The following is a 13,039-nucleotide window of genomic DNA, read 5'->3' as shown; positions in this document are numbered from 1 at the left end:
TACAGGCAGTTAACTGTGAAACAACTTCTAGACAGGTATATTCAGCTGAAGGTAACTTTAGGCTCTCTCTCTCTGCTTTGGACATTTGTAATAGTTCTTTTCCATTTGTTTCATTAGTCTGAAAAGGAAATTAAGCTCAAAGTGGAAACAGTTAAAAAGCTCTTTCTGAATAATCTCTTGAAAGCCAGAGCAGTTGATTCTAAACACGTGCAAGTTTACTTAGAAAACTCACTAATAAAATTTTTTATTTCACTTGTTTATTTACACTAAGTTGCAAATTAACTTTTAAAAACTCAAGTAAATTTAATCAGTGAGAGAAGTTATTTAAGCTGAAGACACGGTTCTTAATCTGATCAGTGTAGCTAAAATAATCAGGCTAAACACTGTTTTAGGGAAGATGCTGAGACATTTGGCTTCTGGACTCTAAAACCTTTTAGTAAATCAAGAAAAAAACTTTGGTCAAGGTATACAAGTAACTATCTTGCACACAATATTAGCTAACAAGAAAATAAAATCTATATGTTCCAGCTGATTTTACTGAGTTAGGACAAACAATTCTGTGCAAAGATGGACTTTGGGGGAGGCAGCTGGAAGGCAGAGGGCTCTCAGGTTACAGCAATGAGTATTTCTGTTTAGCTCTGACTGCTACACCTGCCAGGCAGCCCTGGCTACTGAGCAGCCTGTGTGCAAGTAGTTGGAGTGAAGTGCTAAGACTAACATGGATCTCTTCCTAGCAGCCAAACCCCGTGGAGCAGCGTTACATGGAGCTCCTCGCATTGCGTGATGATTATATCAGGAGACTTGAAGAGCTTCAGATCACAAATAATTCTAAGATATCCAATTCATCAGCCTCATCAACATCTCCCTCACAAATGGTGTCCCAAGTACAAACACATTTTTGAAGAAAATGTTGGCTTCTTTCTATACTGTAACAACAAGTGGTGCTTAACATAGATTTATAGCATAAAAAGGAATATTCTAATGCCTTACACTAGACTGTCCTAACACAAATTATTTTAGACTGTCTTCATTTGAGGAGGACTTCAAAACAAACAAACCCAACTCTTCGATTATGTGCCTTTTAGAACCTGTGGACTGGGAACATTATTAATCAACTCATAGCCATGGAGGGCTTTGAGTTATTTTGGTAGGTCTGGTACAATTGAAATTAAATTGATCTATTGTTTTCATAAGAATGCTTTAATTTATTACATTTTAGTAAGGAAATTCATGCTCAGTCTTACATGTCATGAATAAAGATAATAATGGTAATAGGAATATTGATATTGTATAAAATTAGGTATGTCTTTATTCCTGTTAGGAATACATTCATGGAGTTCAGGAGAGAAAAATAAATTTGCAAGATGTCAGAGAAAAATGTTGAAACTTTCTGATTACCCAAAAATTCCAGATTTTCCTTTTTTTAAATAAACAGAAATATGGAAGGCATTTCACTGATATGCTTCTAAATAAAAAATTCAAATAGCTCAGTAGACAACAAAATAAAATTAACTTTTTATTGTAAATTTATTTTAGGTTTTTTAAAAACAAATTAAAGTTGTGCTGGTTTCTGAGAAGTTCTGTTTGGACTAGCTGTTCAGCACTAAAGTACAGTACAAATTATCAATATCTTGGATTATTACAGAATTAAATGTTTCCAAAAGAAGGTTTATAAAATGAAAAACAGAACTACAGAGACATTTCTTAAATATCCAGCAATAGCCATAGTGTTAAAGCTTCTGTTTGTCTTCTAAACATAAATGTGCCTGTTCAAAGGAGCTTTTATACCAAAGTAGACAAAAATTATCAGTTATAAATAATTTTGAAAACTTGTACATTTATACTTTACTGTTTAATTTAACTCCTCTTCAGCAGATTTATTCTAAAGTATTTAAGGGGCTTCAGTATCCAAGATTTGCATATAGTATGTGCACTTATATTGAACATTCAAGTGAGTTCTAATGTCAAGCCTGCCTTTCAGAGGCTTTTTATAAATCTTTAATTTGTTCCTTTCAGGTAATTTTTAAATAGTTGCAAGCATTTCTTATGACAGTACAAACTTTGCTCTTGATATTTAATTAAAATCTTGCATATTCTCAGAAGTTTAATGATATTCAAGCAATCCAGGAAATGCTTCAAATCAGAATCTGTAAAGGACTAATATTGTTATTTTAAAGGAAATATTTTGATGCTTGAGGCTTCTGTCATTGTAAATTATTGTACATGTGATGAGTTTTGATCTGCAAGATATAATAGGATTATATATAAATTAAGTTTTGTGTAAGTGTATATAATATAGTTTATTAGAAATTCTGCAAGTTTATAAAGTGTAAATATTTTGTATATGAAAACTAAATCTAAAGGTATAGTTGCATAAAGTAAGTCAAAATTTAGAGGACATTGAATATTTAAAACAGTATTTTTTTCAAAAGAATAAAAATATACCGCCTCTGGATTTAATTCAGTATATGCACTGAGTTGTACTATGTTTTCAGGGAAGTTCAGAGCATACAACATGTGTGTTCTAAATATGCAGAATTATATGACTTTTGTCCTCTAAATGTCATTCTCCCATCTATGCTCTCCAGTATGTGTATCCAAAATAACAGTGTTGTCCCCCAATCTTGACTTGTTAAGATTCATTACATCAGATAAATGAAGAAGGATACTCAGTTGTCCATGATGTATTTTACATTTTGAAAGCTATGCATACTCTGGTATATTTGCCTTCTACTTACTTGTGGTTTATTTAAAGAAAAAAGCGCTATTTTTATTAGAATATTTAAAATTTCTGTATTTGAGTTTAACATATTGGTGACATCTCTGAGCGGTGTGAAAAAGTTCTGAAAATCTAATAGTTTTTACTGTGTAAACACTACATGATAACCTATTACATTTGGGAAAGTAATGTAATGGAAAGGATTTTTTTGCACTTACTTTATTACATATTACTTTGTTCGTATTGCTCTTCAGCCGAATTTGTCTTTAAAGCTCTCTAACATGGCTCTATGCGGGCTTGGAATTTTTCAAGTCAGCAGATAAGATACATGTTTTAATTGTTTTTACGTATGAGACCAACATAAAGGTGATTTTAATCCAGTATGTTCTGGAAAATACTACTTGTGAATGTAGGCATACAAACTTATCAATGCTAGCAGAACATCTCTCTCCTTCCCCTCTAACTGGGTGCTCTGGGCTGTTGTTCTGCACAGACCTCCTGTCCTCTGTGCACACTCATCCCTGCCGGGAGCACACCTGGGGAAGCTTCTGAGGTCCTGAAGATGAAACTTGCAGGCGCTGAGTGCCTTTTCTAGGAGGGATGAAAAAGCAGAGCTGGGGTGTCATCATCACCAGCAATGAATGCCCAATATCCCATAAGAAATGTCAGTCTTGGAATGCTAGTTTAGGGTTTTTTGTATTCTTCCTTCCACGGACATGAGGAGAATAAGCTAAATTTTGTGCTGGGCTTCTGTTACTTATTTAGAAAGGTTTTTGTTGAATGCCTTCTTTATTTGCTCATGCCTTACCCTTCCCCCAGCATCAGTTACGGCTGTACCTAAGACATGACGTGTGTGCTACCTCCTTTTGATGTATTGTTAACCTCTGCCTTGAGTTCAGGTGTTGTGTCGCAGCGAGCATTCTGTCATGCATGAGAACACGCGTTCGGTAACAGCGCAGATCTCCTCAGTGCTGCCCTCCTCACTAACCGTGTCGGCCGCTCTCCGTGGATGCCGCGGGACTGCTCTGCAGCCGGGCCCTGTGCGCCGGGCCTTGGGTGAACATCATCCGTCTGCCGCGTATGTGCGGGGAGGGAAAATAAAGATGTCAGTGCTGAACTTTGTGCCTCCACCAGCGCTTTTCCTGGCGCGCCTCCGTGCTGGGCGGGACGGGCGGGCGGGAGCTGCCGTCCCTCAGCCGGCCCGGCCCCGCCGCCCGCCCGCCCTCGCGGGAGGCGCGGAGGCCTCTGGGAAGGCGCCGCCGCCGGTGACAGCGCTCGGCGCTGCCGGGGCCGCGGCGGGCCGGGCTGTGCGGGACGGGCGGGGGAGCGCCGCCATCCCCGCGGCGCGGCCGGAGCCATGGAGCGGGCGGCGGCGGCGGCGGGGCCGGCGGTGGAGGGCGGCGGCGCGAGCCGGCGAGCCGTGCGGGCGGGGGGCGCCGCGGCGGCGGGCGCGGGGTCGCGGCAGCCCAGCACCGAGACCCTGGACAGGTGAGCGCGGCCGGGGACGGCCCCGGGCGGAGCGGGCGGCGGGAGAGCGGGCGCCGCGGCCTGCGGGGCCGGCCGGGGGAGGCGGCGGGCGCCCCTCGGCCCGAGCCTCGGCCGAGCGCGGTCCCCCGGCCTCGGGGCGGCCTCCGTGTGCCGGCGGTGCCGCCGCCTGCTCGGCCGAGGCTGAGGCGGCCGCGGGGCTTTGGCCCGGGGCTTGGGGCAGCGTCCTGCGAACCTGAGCTGAGACCGGGAGCTGAGCTCCGCGGGTTTTCAGTCTCTTCCCCACTGGTTTGGGATTTTTTTTCCCGTGCGTGTATTTAATCTGCAGAGGGGCACTGTCCCCGGGCACCGCTGTGCCTCTGGCTGTGCGGTGTGTCCCGGAATGCTGTCAGTGTGTGTGCGGTGCCCTGGGGGGTGTGTGTGTGTGTCTGTAAGGGTGTGCGCTGTGCCCTGGTGTGTGTGTGTGCGTGTCAGTGTGTGTGCAGTGCCCTGGTGTGTGTGTGTGTGTGTGTGTGTTTGTAAGGGTGTGCACTGTGCCCTGGTGTGTGTGTGTCTGTAAGGGTGTGCGCTGTGCCCTGGTGTGTGTGTGTGTGTGTGTGTCAGTGTGTGTCCTGTGCCCTGGTGTGTGCGTGTGTGTCAGTGTGTGCACTGTGCCCTGGTGTGTATCTTTAAGGGTGTGTGGTGGATCCGCAGGGTCTCACCAGAGTGGTGCCAAGTGGGACCACATCTCCTCTGGCAGCTGCTGGCAGAGACATTACTTCACTCAGAAGTTTCCAGCTGAAGGTGGGCTAGAGAACTGAGCTTAAAAATCCTTTAACATGAAGTACAAGTGAATGGAAATCTCACCCTGGTGAAAACTAAATTAAAAAAATAATTAAAATCAGTGCTAAGTTCCAGTCTCTATATTCTGTCTTTTTTCTCTTAGTAGAAACCTGGGGGTTTACGTCATTCTCGTGAGGATGGAAATCAAATGTCCATTTTCTGTCATAAAAGTATACATTTGTATTCCTTATTAATGCACTTTCTTATCCTAATTTTCATTTTCCTTTTTTCTGATCTTGCTCTTTCCTGGGCCAGTTATATGTTCATTTGTCACTTATTTGCCAGTACGGTTGTGGCAGGCCAGGCTAACGTGTGTGACTGCGGATGAGATAGAGTGCAAAGGCAGTCAGTGCTGCTGTGTGTCCCACTGTGCATGAGGAGAAGGCACACTGGTGTGATCAGTGTTCTGTGGAGCACTGACACGTCCCCTGCGCTGCTCTCAGGGGATGGGCCTGCATTCATATTTGTTTTCCTGCTGTTAGCTCTGTTGATGTAGTGATTCTTTGGGAAGATAAGCCATAGAAAAATAAATCCCCTTCTTAATTAAAAAGTGAGTGCTTATTTGAAAACAAACTTAGGCAAGCCCTGAAGAGCTACACTGGAAATTAAAGAGATGTGAGAGAAGGAGAAATAAATGAGGTAAGAAAAGGGTTTCTGTAGGATTTAGGTGTTGGGCTCCTTTGCAGAACTTAAGTGAGGAGTTCTCTAAATCTGGGTTGAAGTTCAGCACTAACCTGAGAGTTGTCTTTGTTGTTCAAGCAGGACTATCATAGATGTGTTTTAGTTGCAAAACAAGATTGTGAGATTTAGTTTTGTGTAGAATGTGCAGGTGGGGAGAAAGCTATTAAAATTAAGCAGAAAAGTTTTGAAAGCTCTTCCATTTCAGGTGTGACGTTGTTACCTGGATCTGTGCCTTACACCTAGCTATAGTGGCAGAGTTAACATAAGGAAGAACCTCTTTTTCAGTAGGAATTGGTCATCCAAGGCTGTTAACCCACTCTCTTAATGTCCGAGGTGTGGTGCACCTGCTGGGTGCTGGGTATATGTAAGTATATTCACTTCAGTGTCATGGAGCATTCATAGCATCCAAAGCTGGTTTATGAATTAACTAAAACAAACAAAAAAATTTTTCTTTCTGTATTTGACTACCGAATAAGCATTCAATCTGTAGGTAAGCACAGCTGAATGGTTTGAAGAAAAGTGGCAGTTATCTAAGATAGTGTCTGAGGCTGCAGTAACACTCAGGGAACAGTTCCCTCTGGCATTCCCAGTTTTTCCTTGGATACCAGTGAGTGTTGAAGCAGACCTAGTACACTAAGACTGTCATTGGTTCTCCCTGTCAGTACTGCATTACTTGAGAGCAGCACTGGTTCAGGGGACTGTTCTGAAATTGCATCACCTGGGCTTTAGTGTGTTTCAGATGCTTTGGGGTTCTTGTAAACACTCTGTGCTGTACAGTTCAGTGCTGTGGTATGTGAAAGCCCAGCCTGAAGATTATCCGGGGTTATTTCATAAATTGGAAAAAACTGCAGTTAACTAGAAGTCACCCTTTAAAAAACATGTATTTTCAACATTTAATATAGAATACAATATTAGCATAGTTTAAATTTTTTAATACTAGCATGAAGTAATTCAATTCTGACGATTTACTGAATGATCAGGACATATTCATAAGGACAGTATAAGAAGTTTCCTATTACTTGGCCAAACTCATTCCATAGATAGCTTTAAGAAAAAAGCATGTGAATGGTAAAAATTACACTGGATAATGAGCAGAACATGTTCTACGTTCTTAGGACACTAACCTCACTTTTAACCTCCTGACAGCTCTGTGTCTCTGACATGATCTAGTAAAATTCTTTTACGTAATTTGATCAATAAAACAGTTGTATTCTGCCCACAAGGCAAACTAAGTTTTATGATTTTAGTGATCATTTACAGTGTCGCTTTCTGGATCTGTGATGTTCAAAATACACATTCTGAATTACTGATAAATAATTTGAAATTTCTGGTTTTGTAGCCCGACTGGATCCCACGTGGAATGGTGTAAACAGCTGATAGCTGCAACCATTTCGAGTCAGATTTCAGGGTCTGTCCCATCAGAGAGTGTGTCCAGAGACTACAGGGTAAGTGACTTGAGGAATGCATTGATATGTTTTAAGATACAAGAGTGGAAGATGGGGAAGGTCCTTTCTATCTTGATTAGCCAGTGGTAAGTACTTGAGTGGTCACTGAGTGTTTCAGGACTAGGAGCATCTCATTATGAATAGGAGTCTCTTGAATTTGCTTCCTGCTTTCCTCCATATTTATAATAGTGCCATTGAAGTCTACAGAATGAAAATTAAGAGAGAAGTAAAAGGAAATTTTAAAAGTCAGTGTTTTGAGTAAAACATCATAAGTGAGTTGTCTTTTTTTTTTTATTACTATGTAAAATAATTGGTAAAGTAGATTATAGTTAAAGGTTGAAATGGTTTCTGGTGCGTGTTATTCAGAGTACAGAACTGAACTCCTCAGATTCCACAGAAAAATAAATGAATGTCCTAGTTACTATGCAGGGAACATAATTGAGTCTTAGTTTTTATGGGGTTTCTCTAGAGACACAGAATTTAACATCAAACAAACAAGTCACCTTTTTCATTCCCTTCCAGCAACATTTTTGTCACTAAGGTAATGACTGCACAGTATGGTTTCTCTGAGTTCCACTGTGCTTTTGTGCCCCTGTTCTTTCACACTTGACTGCCTGTTCCCTTCATGCAGCCACTCAGCTCAGCTGTCAAGAATGGACCATGGGCAGTTTTTCTCCTCTCACAATGTGACAAAAGTTACCCATGTTTCAATTCCCTTTAAGAAGCCCAACTTGCTGCTGTCTAGATCCCTTTTTCTTCCTAGATATGTAACAGTTTCATTGTCTTCATAGAGAGTGACCACAGGAAGGTTTTTATCTCTTTTTTTTTTGTTTTTTTTTAACTAGATTTTAATTCACATATGCTCTGTGATTACAAAGTATGTTGTCTGGAAACAGCATATTTTAGATTGAGTGGCAGCAGGTAAGATTCAGCCTGAGTCTGAGATGAGTCCAAAAAAAGGTTTTTGGCTGTAGTGTGTTTAAAAGTTCAACCTCAGCAGAGTTTGACACTGTTGGCACAGTCAGCAGTTTGTAAAGAGTAGATCTCCCATACTACAGCAGCTGAATTGCAAATGCTTGCTCCAGGTCAAGGCCATCATTTTTGGTAAAACACTGTGGGAAACCTTACATTTCATCTGTTGACAATGTATTAGCCAAGGGTTTCATTTTAGTAAAACCCATGTGTATAAGCTTGGTGTTCAGTTTATCTCTGAGTAAAATTAATTCCTCTGGAATGAAGAGCACTATTCAATTTTGAATAACTTCCATCTCTATACCAAACTCATCTGAGGTATTATTTAACAGGAATAAATCTTTTAAGGCCTAATTAAAATTCTACTTCATTCTCTATCTCTGAGACATGAAAGAAAAGGATTTAAGCCTGATGGTTTAAATTAAGAATTTTTGTGGATAAATTGTATTTGGCATCATCTCATTGCTGTGATTTGAAATCCCATATTTGTATATAACATGATGGAATTTTTTTATAGTTGCTTACAGGTTGTATTCATTCATTATTACTCTGGAATCCACACATGAAAAGACAATGCCCATATGATAGCTCAGTTTTCCTTTGAGACATCTTTCTCTTTTGATGTTCTTTCCTGGGTCTTCATTACCTTTGGTTACCTCGAATTGCTGCATTTAGAGACTTACAACTCAGAGTCTTCAGTTCGGGCCAGATGGGTTTGTTTTCTTCTGGAGCTGGTCAGGCAGTTCTGTTAGTTTGTGCTGGATTTACCAGGAACTCGTTGCTTTATTCTCTCTTTTTTATTGTTTAAATTAATATGCTTGGGAAACCAGGTAAATATAGTGATTCTTGTATCTAACAGCATTACTTCATGTTACTCTTATGTGATTTACCTTACCAGGGAGGAGGGAAGCAAAGGGGCAGCTAATGGAATGGTCAGAGCTGGAGAGCACTGGGGGAGCTCTTGCTTGCTAAGCCCTACAGGAACAGTGATCTCAGTCTGAGCTGAGCTCTGCTCTGTGTGTCTTTTCTGACACATGCTCTGCCTGCGGAGTGTTCTTGAATGAGGGGCTCATATAAATGAAAATGGCTCATATTGCTAACAACAAACACCTTCAGAAGTTGAGAAGAGTTGTCTTTTTCTGAAAGGTCGGGTGCCTCTCCTTCATGGTTGTTAGTGCAGGCTTATTGTCTTCCACCTAGAAGGATTACCAGGCTCTTTCTTCTCTTTTAACAATAGCACAGTGTAGCAGGATAAAAGGGTGATTAGGAATGAATGTTTTCAAAGAGCTTGGAATTTGTTGCATCACTAAAATTAAGTGGCTGAGATTTTTTTTAAGACCAAAACAATTCTGCAAATGAGAGTTACTAGTTCTGCATAGTTTTGCTTTGTTCTTTCAAAACCCATCTATAATTAAAACGTTTGGGAGTCGAATTCTTTTGAAAATCTGGTGAAATAAGATGTAGTATCTTTAACAAATCAAATCTATGTGTTTCATTGGATACTATTTTATATTTTAACTAACAGGTGTACAGGAGGCCAGTTATACGGGTAAGATTACCTTTGGCTAGCAGTGAACAGCCTCCTACCTGTGTGTCTCTTGTGCTGTGTGAGATCTTGGTGTGTCAAGCGTTCTTTACCTCATTAGTGGGTTTTATGAACCAGTCAGGCCATTTTGCTATGCAGTGCAACAGCTTCTTTGCCACAAAAGTGCTTTATATACATTACAATGTTTTCATGAGCAATGAAAGTCAGTATGTAAGAGAGCAATATTTTAAAATTATGTTATGAATGTGCAATACTAACTTCAGTTTTGTTACATTAATTTTGACAAAATGGATGCTTGCAATTCAGGTTTACATGCTTCAGACTGCAGAGTACTGTGTTAGCAGCTCTAACATGTCTGTGCTAAAGAATACCAGTGATAAAAGCATTATGTCTGTCTGTCCTATTTAAGTAAGTTCCAAATTCATGCTTGCCTTTGTACTTGTTTTAAATTAGTTTTTACCAAGCAGTGATAGGATTGAAAGTTGGGTTTGAAGTTAGGCACTAGTGCAATGACATACATCTTTTTAATGATAATTTTGAGTCTAGGACTTGCCCATTGTTCATTGAAGATTAAAAAGGGCATGCCTTGTTTTCTTGCCCCTCTCTCAGTAACATTTATGGAGCGAGAAATGATCTGGATAGTGTTCTGACATTGTTCATGAAATGCGTCCAACACTTCTATTCCAACAAAGACCTCTTGTTCAGTCTGAAACCAAGAGATGAAGTCTGAATGGTTTCTTTTTCTCATCTCTTGTTTACCTATTTTAAAATGATGTGTTTAGTCCAATCATACAAATCCACAAATTGATCTTAGTTTTTCTTTTGAATAGATAGCACTTCAAATAATTACTCTGAGTAACAAAAACTGGTTTTGTTCAGTTGTTCCCACTTCTATGTAAAGGCTTTGATATTTAAACGGTCTGCTCTGCTGCTTTTGTCTTTCATATATTTAAATTTTTTTGGTGTATTTGCTCATTGTCCTGCTGGTTTTCTTCCAGAGATCACAATGTCTACTTTTCTTCAGTTTCAGAAACAACATAATTATGACCTGAAATTTAAGTAATTTCTAGATGACAGAATTCTACCGATACCTAAATGTTAGTGACATAACTTAATGACTTGAAAAGTTTTTTTAATTACTTACAACTTTTTTAACTCACGTAGAGTTCAAATTATCTGAAGATATCTGAAGTTTTCCTTCTAAGCTGTTTCTTGAGGGTTCTGTAGAAATACTGTAAAATTTGACTTCTAAGAAACACTTGTAAATTTAGACTGAAGCTGGTTTTACAGTCTGACCAAGTGAGAAGTTCTTTGCATTTGAACTGGGAGTAACAGACTGTCATGAGCACAGCTTCTCTCCAGTTGTTAAAGAAAGAAGACGGAAGAACATTTTTGGCTGAACATGTTAAAATAATTCCTTCAGCTGACCCGATGACATTTGTGCTTCTCTCTGGTGTACAAAAGGACCCTATGTTTATTAAAGAAATTGAACTAATGTTCAGGATTTGCTGCCAATGATGCAAAAATAAATTACCATGAAAATGTGAATTGTTTGCATATTTTGCTATGAGTAGTAATTTTAGATTCTGTAAAGTTACTGGCCAAGTTTCAAACAACAACATAGAAGTTGCTAAAAAGATATGTAAAACTGTAAGATTGAGAGTTCAATTACAACATGTTTTACACAGCAAAGCTTTTTTAAGTGTCTAGGTACTTCTATTTGATGTCGACCTATTTTTTTCTGTGAAAGATTGCATGAGTTTTCCATAATGCTGCCATTGCAAGTTGTACTCAATTTCTTCTATTGATAAGCATGTGGCATACTGAAATTAATTTTCTTCATTGTAAGGTTATTTGTCTTAAAAAGACAGTACATACTTTTATGTTCTTATCTACCAGCACTGACTCTTTTGTGAAAAAGGGAGTAAATTTTTCATTTTGTGTTGTGCCAAGTAACATTCAAAGGATGTTGCTAGTAACTTGGATTCCCTTCTGTGGAAAGTAGTTTGTGCCAGGAGTGGAAGATTTTGGAAAGCTAAACTGGAGTTAAAGTATATGCTGTCTTTTAAAGGAAATTTTAAAAAGGGAAACAAAAAAAAGATAAGATTCTGTCCTTTCACCTGTTGTCTGCAATTTTTTTGCTGTTACTTCTCTCTTGCCCTACTGCTGCCTCATGCAAAGCAGGAGATTCAGGATGGACACAATGGCTATCATTCTGAAGCAGAACCTGATCAGGTGGCAAGTTTTACTCCTCTTTCATTCATTAACTATGTAGCAAGGTACTATAAAGGTACTATAGTGCTCATACAGTGCATACAAATCTTACTTTTCTCTCTCAAGAAAAGGCCTAGAAAGCATTTAGTGTGTAACTGGCTATGTGCCAGGCAGAGTTTTCTTGTAAGGTCATGTGGTCTAAAATATAATACTGAACATAAGCCCCATCTAACTGAGCACATCCACCCTCAGTTTGTAAGCACTGGCCATTTCTCTGCAAATTATTTTTTGTGATTGGGTGCTGAATGTAAAATTCCAAAATTTTCCAAGGAAATCTGAAGCCAGAGATCAGCTGAAATATTTTTAGAAATTATTTATTAGTGAGAGCTTGGGATAGTCTGTGTGGAAGCAGAGAGGTCCTGCCTATTATTCCTGTGTGGGTCAGAGCTGCAATAGAAGGGGAGGATTAGTTGTTTGTTATAACAAGTTACCCCATGATATTTATTCAGGATGTAAAAAATTGAGACCCTAATATCTCATCATTTTGACCTGAGACAGATCACTTTCTTACATGGTCCTTGACAGTCACACAAACTGTTTTATGCTTTATTACAGTCTTCAGTACATTGTAAATCTTAGCTGCCAACAAAGGACCTTAAGAATCCATCGTGTTATCATTCAGCAATGAAGCCATTTACCTCAATGAAATTTTATTAAACTAACTCTTATTTTAAAATTGCTAATTGTTCTTCTATATTTTGTTATTACTTCATTCTTAATCTGACCATCTAGATCCAAAATTCCTATAGTGAACCTATTCCATAACCTGTGGCACTCTTAGTAAGGTATTAATTGAAACAGAGCATTGTGGGGTGCTATCAAAATCACAAAATTAAAATGTTAAATACATAAAGTTTCTGCCATATAATTCTCTCACATTAAATTACTCAAATATTAAATAAGCAGTGTTAGAATTAAAAAGAAAACAAACAAAAGAGCTTTAAAATGTTCTCAAATAGATAAAATACTCCAAATAATACCTGCATTCAGCAAAACTCTTAACAAATTATTCATTACTAATTTGGGCTGATCTTATTGTTCATATTTTTGTATGCTATATATAGCTAGCATGTGAAACTAATTGTTGCATGAATG

The 13,039-nt window shown here is 39.3% G+C and overlaps 2 protein-coding genes across 11 annotated transcripts in view; both read left to right on the top strand.

The window, feature by feature from the left end:
- Nucleotides 1-3,836, top strand: part of MTM1 (myotubularin 1) — a 42,564-nt gene extending 38,728 nt beyond the window's left edge. Inside the window, exon 16 of one of the 2 annotated variants that reach the window (XM_012573123.5) lies at nucleotides 738-3,836. In XM_012573123.5, the coding sequence (XP_012428577.1) occupies nucleotides 738-902 (165 nt within the window). In that variant the 3' untranslated portion in view covers nucleotides 903-3,836. Of the gene's footprint in view, nucleotides 1-734 lie in introns of both variants that reach the window. The other variant, XM_030272679.4, reaches the window with a different exon arrangement.
- A 125-nt stretch (nucleotides 3,837-3,961) lies between these two features.
- Nucleotides 3,962-13,039, top strand: part of MTMR1 (myotubularin related protein 1) — a 38,368-nt gene continuing 29,290 nt past the window's right edge. For 2 of the 9 annotated variants that reach the window (XM_032748377.3, XM_030272673.4), the window contains exons 1-4: nucleotides 3,962-4,207; nucleotides 7,047-7,152; nucleotides 9,650-9,673; nucleotides 11,852-11,908. In XM_032748377.3, the coding sequence (XP_032604268.1) occupies nucleotides 4,077-4,207; nucleotides 7,047-7,152; nucleotides 9,650-9,673; nucleotides 11,852-11,908 (318 nt within the window). In that variant the 5' untranslated portion in view covers nucleotides 3,962-4,076. The remainder of the gene's footprint in view (nucleotides 4,208-7,046; nucleotides 7,153-9,649; nucleotides 9,674-11,851; nucleotides 11,909-13,039) is intronic. The other 7 variants (XM_012573121.5, XM_030272675.4, XM_030272674.4 and 4 more) reach the window with 7 other exon arrangements.

The sequence above is a fragment of the Taeniopygia guttata genome, chromosome 4A (assembly GCF_048771995.1).
Source record: "Taeniopygia guttata chromosome 4A, bTaeGut7.mat, whole genome shotgun sequence".
Taxonomy (NCBI): Eukaryota; Metazoa; Chordata; class Aves; order Passeriformes; family Estrildidae; genus Taeniopygia; species Taeniopygia guttata.
The sequence above is the reverse complement of the archived record's forward strand: the minus strand, read 5'-3'. Positions and strand labels throughout refer to the sequence as shown.